This window comes from Aptenodytes patagonicus, chromosome 13 (assembly GCF_965638725.1).
Source record: "Aptenodytes patagonicus chromosome 13, bAptPat1.pri.cur, whole genome shotgun sequence".
NCBI lineage: Eukaryota > Metazoa > Chordata > Aves > Sphenisciformes > Spheniscidae > Aptenodytes > Aptenodytes patagonicus.
Genome location: NC_134961.1, coordinates 16113772 through 16126344, shown reverse-complemented (window position 1 = coordinate 16126344; position 12573 = coordinate 16113772). Strand labels below are relative to the sequence as shown.

Below are 12573 nucleotides of genomic sequence, written 5' to 3'. Positions count from 1 at the left end.
TAAGATTTAGTTTTCAGAACGTGTCCTACAGCTAGAAAAAGCTATTTATAAAACGTACATAAAGGCATATAAACCTTAAGCAAAAACATTCAGATCTGGAGGGTGCAAAGTGAGGATCCAAAGTCCAAAGTTACACATTCAGATAGACTGCTGTGTCTTTGGAAACACAACTGAAACCTCCTCTGTATCAAGAGGTAAACCTGTGCTCAACAGTTTGCCTAGGCACTTCACTGTAATTTTGATGTAGAAAGGCGAAAAAAATGCAACTCGGTATTCTGTCCTGTGATCAGTCTATTTTGAGCAAAGCATGTAAAGTTTCCATCAGCATTTTAGTTCAAATCAGGAATGCATTTCTGAAGTCAATCTCTTAATCATCCTCTCACTGCATTTTAGTTTGCATTATGAAGTGTCTCAGAGAGCCAAATTAGATTCATTTTGGATGAAACTAAATTGAAAGTGCTGCAGGAGTGCACTTGATGCACTCGAACTCTTTTTTTAAAAAAAAAAGAACCACCACAAACAACCATGGAAATCAGATCCTCAGGACCAGCATTTCAGTCTACAGATCCTCTCCTATTATACCACACACTGCTTACTAACATAGATACAGCCTAAGATTAGAGCTGCATAGTAAGTGATTCAGATGGAGAACAATGCACAGATTAAAATGTTACTAAATGCTTGGAAAGCTAAAATACAGTTATCAAAAGAATCAATATTGTACATTATAATTATGGGTGTTTTTTCTCTTTATGTCGTGAGTATACTTCTGACCGTAGAGAATTTTAAACAATTAATTCAGTGGTTTAGTGTTTATTGCAAACTTTTATGGCACTTGACCCCCACTACAAATTGACTATTTCTTTTGCTGAAAGTTAACACAACAAACTGAGCTTGGGGACTGTAATCTCTGCTATCAGTCTTCACTTCCACAACAAAATATAATTCTTTAGAGGAATAAAAAATATTTTACTGCATTAAAGAAACCCAAACCAACCAAAAAACCTTCCACAGTCTTGATGTAGATATGTTTTCTGTATCAAATCTTTAAAAATAATCACCAATATATAATTTACCTACCTGCGGCACAGCAAGAGAACATTTTGCTACAGCATCATAAGCCTTCTTATACCTTCCCAGTTCATTCAAAGCTTTTGCTTTCCGATAGAGAGCTCTGAAATTGTTTTCATTCAATCTTAAAGCTATCTCACAGTCTTCTAGAACTTTTTCATGCAATCCCTATGAGGGGAAAAAAAAAAAAAGAAAAAAGACTCTAATCAGAACTATTATCATTGAAATACTAAATTTAAACTGATTCGATTGAAGGTATTGAAACACTATAAAACATTCACCAAGGCCACTGCACATTGCACGTATGAGTTTTGCTAAGTCACCAACTTATGCAACTGCAAAGAAGCAGGGCCATCATTCATGTAAAATCCAGTAATAGTTAGGAAGACAATTTAGCTCTTTCACAAGAGCCATCTTATTCCACAGAGAAAGCAGCAGACTCAGGTGCAATCAGCAGTATAAATGGATAAAAATACTGTTCCATCAACTTCCAAGCCTAGTATGACTCTTATGTTAATATTCTAGTATTAGTAACTAAAAATATCTCAATGATAATACTTGTAAAAAGAAGAGATTAAATAATATGCCAAAATGATTATTTGAAACATGCCAATTCTCAAACCAACACCAAGAGCTTTTCACTCACTAGGAAACTTTCCACGTCTTCATTCTCTGTTAGCGCATTGTTCTTGAGAAATCATGCAGTTTAAACAGAAGCTTACCATATGAGAAAAACATGCTATCCTGTTCACGTGCAGCTTCTCTAAAATATCATCAGAAACATGGATTTCTTCAGAATTAGCATAATCAGCTATATTTATAGCTTCTGTATAGTGACTCAGTGATCCTCTCCAATCACCTTCTCGATATACATCATTCCCTTCATTAAAAAGATTTCTAACAAGCTCTCGTATAAATAACTGGAACAAAGAAAAGAAACATTCCTCAACAACAGTATTTGTTGTTTATCTTCCGTATTTCCAAATACATTTTTAAATAGAAAATTTACACTTGCACTTCACAGAATCAAAATGAAATGTAAAACTTTTGTCTATAACAGTATTTTTCTTCTGACATTTTTCCAGACAATCTCCAATATTCAACACCACAATACATGTAAACAAAAGACAGGCTGAACTACTGATAAAAGAATTACTTTGTATAAGTTAAAAAAGACACACACATATATATATGCTCCCTACATTCTTTTAGCAAGCAGCGGCCATAGCAAATGGCAAACTAGTAGCACACAAAGGCTGCTTTCGCAGAGCAAAAGATATTTTTTTACTCTAAAATGTGAATGATTGCATTTTTATCTAATATGTTCTCAAGTCCAATGAAACCACCTGCCATTGGATAAAAATGCTAAAAAGATGAATCTGAAAATATAAGTAAAAAATTATGCAAAATAATAACATGTACAGAAACAAAATATGTTATGAAGATTTATGTGACTGAGGTGCTTTTATCTCACTTTTGCTGTGCTACTCTAAACTTTACTCAGAATATCACATTGTTTTATCCAATGAATGCCTCAAATTCATCCCTAACACCAGTAGAGAAAGAATTAATCGGAACTGCTATGAGTGAATTCTGGGCATCCAAATATCTGAATACCTGTATCACAATGTAGTCCTCCAGTTCTAACATTGAGACACTGTAAATTACTGTTCATATTATACCATTACTTAAAGGATGACTAAAACCAAGAATAAATATAAGATAGGCCCATGTTAAAAACTCTTCTGGAAATGCAAAAGTAATTTCATTACCTCATATTGTTCTTGTGTCCCTGGATAGGGCAAAGTAGATCTAGAAAAAGAAATTACAAAATTTACTTATTATACATACTGCTTAAAAGACAGTCACATTGGAGAATACTAGTTCTTACTAAAAGCAGTCTCACTTGCTGCAACAGGCAAATGTCTACTGCCTGCACTGAACAAGGCAGGAGTGCTGTAGATTAGTTTTGATTAAACAACTGTGTTTTCTTATTACTAATGACTCATTTTCATTTAAAGTTACATAGCCAGTCTTAACTCTGCTGTTCAAAATGTATTAAAGTTTTGAATGCTCTAAAACCTCAATGTTGTTTGTTTAAAAACAATTTCCTTCCACTCCTCCACTGTGCAGAAACAGATTATACATGAGGAGAACTGCAATCTTCTTGTAAGTATTATAAAATGACAAATTATCTGTCAAAAGAAAACATCAATTTTAATTAAGTCATACCAATGACACTACAGGAATTTTAAGGGTTCTTTTGTATGACACACAACAGAGATTTTCTCTAGCACAGAACAGAGGTATTTACTTCTAAATTTTCAGGAAGAAAAATAGGAATCCTTTCCCCTCCCATACAGGTTATCTGAGAATCTGTTTCTAAATAATTCTTACAAGGGCAGTTTCCTTTTTTAAAGAATGCCTTATGGGAGCAGTGAACCAGTGTGAAATTTCACAATGATTTTAAGCTAGCCAGGATCTTCTAGAGAAGAATTTGGCATTGATCCAAATGAAAATTAACTACTAAGATGATTTTTTTTTATTAGGTTAAGTTTTAGCTCCAGGGAGTTGAAACACCCGTCCCTTTCAGTAGCAACCTAGTGTTAGGTGTAGCTGTCCGTAAGTATAAGGTGGGTTTTCAGGCTATCAGCATTTTCCAACCAAAAAAATTCAATGCTGATTTTTCTCAAAGGCAGAAAAGGAATACCCTCCCACCTTTAATCTGCTCTGTTTGGGAGCAAAGAGGGGTTCTGTCTTTTCTTTAAGACTGCTCTCCATTTCCATGTTCATGTCAGCAAATATTCTGAGGAGAAACACAGGTCCTCCTCCTTTCTCCGCTGGTGCTATATTAAAAGGACTTTCCCAGAGCTATCCATCTCATATATATACCTGTATAAGCTTACAAGAATAAAACTACAAAATCATACTCTATAAACTGGAGTCCTTTCTTAATGTCCTGTTGTCTAGTGCTTCTCTCTTCCGACACATTGGACATGTTATCCTGAACATCCACTTTTTGGATATGCCACTCCTTAAAAAGGAAGAAAGATAAATGGCTGTTAATATATAGCAGTTTGCATTTGGACCAGAAGGATCCAATCTCACATCAGCACTAAGTCCATCATACAGAGACGATACTGTTCCACAGCTTCAGAGAACACACTCTGAAGAAACTTCAGACAAACACTGCAGTGCTCACAGCAATATAAGTGGAAGACCCAGGTCAGAACCAACACCCCTTCTGTCAGTGCCCAGTTACACAACACTTCTACAGAAAACCGTTTTTCCAGATTCTACTTTATCTTTGGTTTTCCACTTATTTACTCTAGATCATGCAGAATCATGTCAGTGAAACTAAACCAAACTACAAGTGCAGCTTGCATGCATTACTGCTAAACCAAGCTAAGGTTCCACATTGTCCCCCTTTAACAGCTTTATACTTCTTTTATTTGTTTGTTGAAGTAGAAATAAACTCAAGACCCTGGTATATTTATTAATAAAACCCAAACTGATTAGAAAACTACCATTAAGTCTAATTCTAGAGTCTGTCATCATCACCCAACCACTAAGGTGTAATTAAAAGCAAAATACTACTGCTTTAATAATAGCTACCAGTTGACAAAGGTGAAAATCTTGGAAACTTTACCAGTAACAAAGACTACCTACTTCATTTGAAAAACTGAAGTACTTTAATGTAATTCCACATCATCAACTTGACATTTAAATTCAATTTAAGTAGTCTGAATCAGTAATTTTTTTTTCTTCATGTCTTTCATTTACTCAATTTACAAATATTCAATGTAAATAGGCTAAAATGATCTGTATAACCTTCAGATGAGGCTATTTAAGGTATGGTTACACAGCTGCATACAGTTGTGACTAATTGCAATATAACAACACAACTTATTTTTACAAAAAGTTCAGTAGGACAAAGTTTTATTCTGAAAATATTGACATTCAGAAAAAGGCTTTTAGCTTGAGGAAATACATTTTTTTGTGATGAAAATGACTTTTTGTAGGAATTCATAGTTAAAGAAAAAAAAAAAAAGAGAACTGCATGCAGTACATTTCTGTTAGTCTTGAAACTAAGCTAAAAAAAGCCAGTATTTTGTGCCAGGTTACCATTTCACATCAATGATGGAAGAATGAAAACAAAGTAAAATAAAAAACAAAATAATCCCCAGCAAACTCAACAAAATCCCAACTGAGAATAGAAACCGGCTAGAGAAGACACCCTACTTTCTCTGAATGATTTGGAATAATGAAACAATCTGAAGAGCCTTCAGCTCTAATACTGTTTACAAACCTTTCCAAAGCATCTTAAACAAGCGTATGAAGTCTACGCCATTTCAAGCCATTAAGAGTTAACCCTATTGTAACACATTCCTAAAACAAGCATAAGAAACTGAGTAATTTTCTTAAGGTCACTAAGCAAATTAATGGAAGCACTCCAAGGTCCCCACTTCACTTCACTTCCTACTGTGACCTCTAATATCAGCATGCTTTAAAAAAAAAAAATAAAAGTAAGAATCAGTCCGTAGATAAATATCATGGACAGCTACAACAGTTCACTGACATGAAGTGTTCAGATATCGCTTGTTTACGTATATAAATAGCACTCAGTAATCTACTCTCCAGGGAGGAAATAACCATGAACACCGTTTGTAACTGTTTTTCATGTTATTTATGCATCATCTTTTCTTCCACAAGTTAATAATACATACTGTGCTTCTGGCATATATATGAAATACTTTTACTAATGTTTTAATGAATAACAATAGCGTATCTACGAAGAAATCTAAATATAAATGCCAAAAGGAAATTTATTGGGAATCTGAATATTTTTTATTTACTCATTCATGGTTTAGGTTTTAGAATTCAAACCAGGGCTAGTAAGAGTAAGAAACTGTCACACTAACCAAAGACAGCAACAATATCAGCATATGCTTTCCCACAAAAATAAGCAAGCTATGTAAAACATATTTTAGTCCCTTGAATTAACAACTGATAAAGTAATACCTTGCCAACACAACAGTCTTGCATATGTCAAGATCTGGGCAAGTATTAAGATCAGCTTTACTCTACTAATTTTAATCAACCCCAATACTCCACACCAACAACTTGCAAAGACACGAAAAAAGTCCAACGTAGTAACAATTGCATTTATTTATGACCTCTAGCATAAATATTAAAGAATAAGTGATATATTGAAACTTGAGGATATGCAGATCCAATTTCTCCGTAACAATAAAGTTAATGGAAATGTTACAAACTGGCATCACAGATAAAAGAATAGCTAGCAAGTGATGAACATATGTGAGTGGTGTAATTTAGTATTCAAAGCAGTTTTCTATTTTTTTCCTACTTACTCATCTGCATCCATAAGATGTTCAGGAAAAAATTATCTTTCCTTAACATACTTTGACAGTCACGTTGCCCCAATATTTGATGATTTTGCAGAGGATTTAAAATTGTTTCAGATAGCACCTCTAGCAGCATCTCTCCCATCCAAATTATTCTTAGATCCTCCTGAGCAACCAGAAACACGTTAGACTCATATAAGGCAAGTAACAATCGTGTCTTGACTTTTAATGTCATCCATCCACTTTCAAAGTTTAAAAAACCCCACGCATTTAGCAACAGCTTTTCTCCTCCATCTGCAGGGACAGAATTTAAAACAAATATACACACGTACATACATTAAAAAAGTTAAAATGTTGCTTTGTTGCTTTTAACTATTACTAGAAAAGCAAAGCCTATACTGTTGCTTTACTCTGTACAATTCACTGAAAGAGACAAGCTAAAGGAAAAGAAAAAAAATAGTATGGGATCTGAAAAAAAAGAAAAAGGCAGACTAATGTATCAGTAATTAAGATCATAGGCAGAACTGATTGTTGCATTAAATGTTATATTTCTACAACTGCTGCTACATGACCAATACAAGCTCAATTTACTAAATCAAGTAAAGCAAAAAAAGCTGCCTAAACCCAAACAAGTTAAGGAACAATTTATACTGTTTTATCTTTATCACAGGCTTCAACTCATCATGTTTCACAAAAGCTGAAGCCAAGTGACATGAAGTACACTGCCAGCAGCCAATGACACCTTTTCTGATAATGCTGGTCCAGTTATACAAGTAGGAGATATGGAAGAAAACAAGTTTGTGCCAGCTCTGGCAGACAGGAATACCTACACTTTTCTCTTATACAAAGCCACCTATGCCTCTTACTGGTTATTTGCTTTCCTTCCAGCACAGGGCAAGACAATTTTCTTGGTTTCTATATTTTGGCACTTCCTTCGAAGGCATTCAAGATAAGTTTTAAAGGACATTCACAATATTTAGGATATGCCTGGGATAATTCTTCAGGCACAGGGGTTTTGAACACAACAACTGCTAGACGATCTTGCAAGCAAACTTGATCTTTGGAATGCAAGTCAATAAATTCATACAGAATGCAGACAATTGAGTTTTTCTGTAGAAGGAATACAGGCTTTGGTTATTCTGAAAAAAAAAGGTCACACCGCTTAAAACTTTGGATGGTCTAGCCTTTCCATTTCGAAATTGCAATTCCAGGGAGCAAGTATCCACAGTTTGCCATGCACGCAAGTGCCCCCAGCTGAAAATTCAGTCCTGAAGGATAGGGAACTGGGCAGGACTAATCCTTTCTCCTCCTGCATGCGGTTGTGCAGACAGCTTATTTAGAGATGAATGGAGAATAGAGGAAAAATGCATAACATTATTTGGGGACCAGAACTACTACCACTGGGAATTAATGTCCTTCAGCTGACCAAATAATTCCATTACCATTCGTTATTGACATTAATGGTTCCAGCTGTTATAAATGCTTCAAATAAGCATTCTCTGCACCTTCAGGCCTAAATGCTGAAAACAACTGGAAGTCAGCGGTCCTCACCGCACTTCCTCGTCCATGGAGCTAAAACTTAAAAACTAAGTGCAGTGTATAGATGTGTCCTTTTAAGATACAGAAGCATATCCTCTTGCCGTGCATCACTGAGTTCACTATTAATGCAATTACCGGGTTACAGGAATCTCAAATTAGATCTTTGTACAGTACAAAGCACACTGAAAATTTTATCGTGATTGCTGCTGATAGATCTCTACCAGCCTCAGTGGTTCAGCTGAATTATGAACCTTGACTGGAGTGCAAGTCTAGTGAAAATCACACTGAGCGAAGAGACCCCCTTTTGTATTCTAGCATCAGCCTTCTCTCCCTCTTTATGATACAGGCAGGAGAGAAGGTAAGAAACTCAAAATATTAAATCAGCTTAGCCAAAAATTAACCCATCATCTACACCATCATATGTCAAAACTTTGACCAGCAATCAGAAGTTGTGAAACCAGAAGCCTGCATATAAAATGAAAACGTGAACAGTTCACTAATGTTTCCATATAGGAAAACTGTACTCCAGAAGAGAGAAGTTACACCCTGGGTCCTAGAATAAAGGAAATACTGCAAAGAGAACGGGGAAGACTGAAACAGAACAGTAGGAGCGAATATATGGCTAAAAAGCTTGCAGTATAAATCCCTTTTGCTCGTAAGAAGTGAAAGCCCATCTCTGCTGCTACCTCCTGCACCACTAACAGCAGCAAGCACAATGTCTTCAGGCATCTGGATCCAAAAAGCTATGTATGTGTAATTCCCACCCCAGCAGCACAAGAAAGCAGGCCCCTACCTCAGCAGGGACAAGTGAGAAAAAGAAGTGGCACACATGCAGCTATACCCTAACTGCTTCCTAGAGAGATGTCACCAACGAAAACATCTCCATTACCCCCAATTCCAACCCAGCCAAGAATCATACCGGACACCAAGCACCTGCCCAACATAGAATAAGCCTGACCTAAAGCAGACTTCTCAAAACAACTTTATTGCTCATCCTCACCATCTGACAGTTTAAATGAATAATTACCGATAATAAACTACAGTGTAAATTGAAACATGCCTTACAGAGATTGTAAACTGCTTAACAGACTTGGAGTGGCATCAAGATGAGGAAGGGAAAATAGAAATCTTAATACAAAACCTTTTTAGAAATATCTTCCTCAGATAGCAAAAGCACAAAAGATTTAATATTCATGCTCATGCATCACTGGGCCATTACATAAGACATTTCAAACATGTAACGTGCTGGGGGAAGCAGTATACAACTGTGCTGGGAGTGAGCAAGCAGCTGTGTGGTGCTTAGTTGCCGGCTGGGGTTAAACTACAGCAACAACGACACACGTTTCAATGGTTTTGAGTTAATTCCTCTGCTTAATCTAACACTTCTGGTCACAATCACACAATTCTGTTATGTCAGCTGAAAAAGCCACTTAATAACACAAACATAACTCAGTTTCAGTTTTTATTTCTGTAAAGAGAAAAAAACTTGAGTGTTGTCAAAATTAAGTATCTAACTAAAACAAATGAAACAGAATATACGGCAACAGTTTAACACCTATTCACTCCACATTCTTTATTTACCTTAACCATTCAGTTGCATCTCCTCCCACTCGTTCCCTACCCACAAAATAGTAAGATACTGTTCAAGATTTGTTTTCTATTTTCAGAGCTTTCCTACATTTTTCTTTTAAATCCATGAAAGAAACAGGAGAGAACAAAGACGCTTTGTAAAGTCACTTCATTTCCCTAGGAAATTAAGGAGTGGAGCTGGAAGATTTTGGTTTATGGTTCCCTTAGACATTTCAGTAAAGAACAGATCCAAAATTCAAGCTGAAGAAGGAGCATCTTATCAATAAATCCAGATTTATCAACAGAATTTACACCAAGATAAGCTTTGGTAATCGATTTCCATGACTGCAATTGACACTTTGGGTTGTTTTGGGTTTGTTTGTTTGGTTTTTTTTTTTTTTTACTTCCTGTAATACAATTGTGACTTTCTATAACAAAACAGTAACAGAGCTGCCTAACCGAGAATACTGTCTCAACAAATTAAAGAACCGGAAAACGGGCATTGTTTTTCCCTTGAGTTGGATGAACAAGAGCACAAGTTACAGGGTGCACTTCTTAGCACAGTGTCGTGGTTTAATCTCAGTCAGCAACCGAGTACCACACAGCTACTCGCTCACTCCTGCCCCCCTCCCCAGTGGGATGGGGGAGAGAACTGGAAGAGTAGAAATGAGAAAAACTCGTGGGTTGAGATTAAAACAGTTTAGTAATTGAAATATAATAACAACAACAACAACAACAATACACAAAGCAAGTGATGCACAGTGCAATTGCTCACCACCCACCCACCGATGCCCAGCCAGTCCCTGAGCAGCGGCCCCCCCAGCCAGCTTTCCCCAGGTTATGTACTGAGCATGACGGCACATGGTATGGAATAGCCCTTTGGCCAGTTTGGCCCAGAGTGTTTACGATCAGACTGTAATTTGGAATATGCATTCTCCAAAAACCCACGACGCCTAAGAAAGCTTGTGTTTCCTTTTTGCTAGTTGGTGGAGACATGGCTGTTATTTTGTTGATCACATCCATTGGGATCTGACAACGTCCATCTTGCTATTTTATTCCTAAAAACTGGATCTCCTGTGCAGGTCCCTTGACCTTACTTTGTTTTATGGCAAAACCGGCCTTCAGCAGGATTTGGACTATTTCCTTCCCTTTTTCAAAAACTTCTCCTGCTGCATTGCCCCACACGATGATGTCATCAATGTACTGCAGGTGTTCTGGAGCCTCACCCTGTTCCAGTGCAGTCTGGATCAGTCCATGGCAAATGGTGGGGCTGTGTTTCCACCACTGGGGCAGTTGGTTCCAGCTGTACTGGACGCCCCTCCAAGTGAAAGCAAACTGTGGCCTGCACTCTGCTGCCAAAGGGATTGAGAAAAGCGCATTAGCAATATCAGTTGTGGCATACCCACCTGGCTGCCTTTGACTCCAGTTCGTACTGAAGTTCTAGCATGTCCAGCACGGCAGCACTCAGCGGCGGCGTGACTTCGTTCAGGCCACGATAGTCTACTGTTAGTCTCCACTCTCCATTAGACTTTTGCACTGGCCATATGGGACTGTTAAAGGGCGAGTGAGTCTTGCTGATCGCTCCTTGGCTCTCCAGTCAACAAATCAGCTTATGGATGGGAATCAGGGAGTCTTGGTTGGTGCGATATTGCCACCGGTGCACCGTGGTGACAATTGGCACCTGTTGTTCTTCGACCCTCAGCAACCACAAAATAGAAGGGTCCTCCGAGAGACCAGGCAAGGTGGACAGCTGTTTAATTTCTTCCGTCTCCAAGGCAGCTATACCAAAAGCCCACCGGTACCCTTTTGGGTCCTTGGAATACCCTCTCCTGAGGTAGTCTATGCCAAGGATGCATGGAGCATCTGGGCCAGTCACAATGGGGTGCTTCTGCCACCCATTCCCAGTTAGTCTCACTTCATCTTCCAATGCAGTTAGCTGTTGGGATCCCCCCATCACTCCAGAAATACAGACGGGTTCTGCCCCTATACAGCTTGATGGCATTAGGGTACACTGTGCACCGGTGTCTACTAGAGCCTTATACTCCTGTGGGTCTGATGTGCCAGGCCACCAAATCCACACAGTCCAGTAAACCCGGTTGTCCCTTTCCTCCACCTGGCTGGAGGCAGGGCCCCTCTAGTCCTCATCAAAGTATTTGTTTCTCATTTCTTGTACATACGAGTCAGAAGTTTCTTCATTAAGATCAGAAGTAAGATCAGCCCTTCTACTCTGTCTGCGGAACTGCCCACTGGAAACTGGAGCAGCAATTTTCCTGGAAGAATCCCCTTCTGTGATTGTTTTCCCTTGCAACTCACGTACCCGTGCCCCTAGGGCTGAGGTAGGTTTTCCATCCCACTTCCTCATGTCCTCTCCGTGGTCACGCAGGTAAAACCAACAGGGTGCCCCGTGGTGTGTACCCTTTATACTCTCTCTCGAGCAAAGGAATGCTGACTCCTAATAGCTGAGATATTGGTCCGTACAGGTGGGGAGTAGGACCTATCCTCTTTGAATTGCTGGAACTCCCGGGACGGTTTCTCCACGGCCAAGATAAGGGAAGATGAGAGACTTTCTTCGTACTGCCGGAGTTGACTAGCCAATTCATCCACTGTTTGTTCCTCTCCATCTTTCCAGGTCATCACTGCCAATGAGTTGGCATATGACGATGGTGAGCTCCTTATAAACTTCCGCCACATGGGTCGTGTGCACTTGACTTCATCTGGATCTTTGGATAGTTGTTCATTGCTCAGGTCACCATAAATCACCTCCAGCACAGCTAATTCTCTCAGAAACTGGATACCCTTCTCCATGGTGATCCACTTGCCTGGGCGACATATGACAGCTTCCTTGAAGGGATACCTTTCCTTCATGCTTGACAAGAGTTGCCTCCAAAGGCTGAGGACTCGTGTCCCTTTTCCAATCACTTTGTCAATGCCCCCTTCCCTGGAAAGGGATCCCAGCTGCTTGGCTTCTTTACCCTCTAATTCCAGGCTACTGGTCCCATTATCCCAGCATCGGAGCAGCCAGGTGACA

The 12573-nt window shown here is 38.5% G+C and overlaps 1 protein-coding gene across 1 annotated transcript in view; it reads right to left on the bottom strand.

The window, feature by feature from the left end:
- Positions 1–12573, bottom strand: part of ZC3H7A (zinc finger CCCH-type containing 7A) — a 34694-nt gene that overhangs the window by 19533 nt on the left and 2588 nt on the right. The window contains exons 2-5 of the mRNA XM_076351453.1: positions 4002–4105; positions 2844–2883; positions 1794–1991; positions 1081–1239 (exon numbers count right to left, since the gene is read on the bottom strand). Coding sequence (XP_076207568.1) covers positions 1081–1239; positions 1794–1991; positions 2844–2883; positions 4002–4069 — 465 coding nt within the window. The 5' untranslated portion in view covers positions 4070–4105. The remainder of the gene's footprint in view (positions 1–1080; positions 1240–1793; positions 1992–2843; positions 2884–4001; positions 4106–12573) is intronic.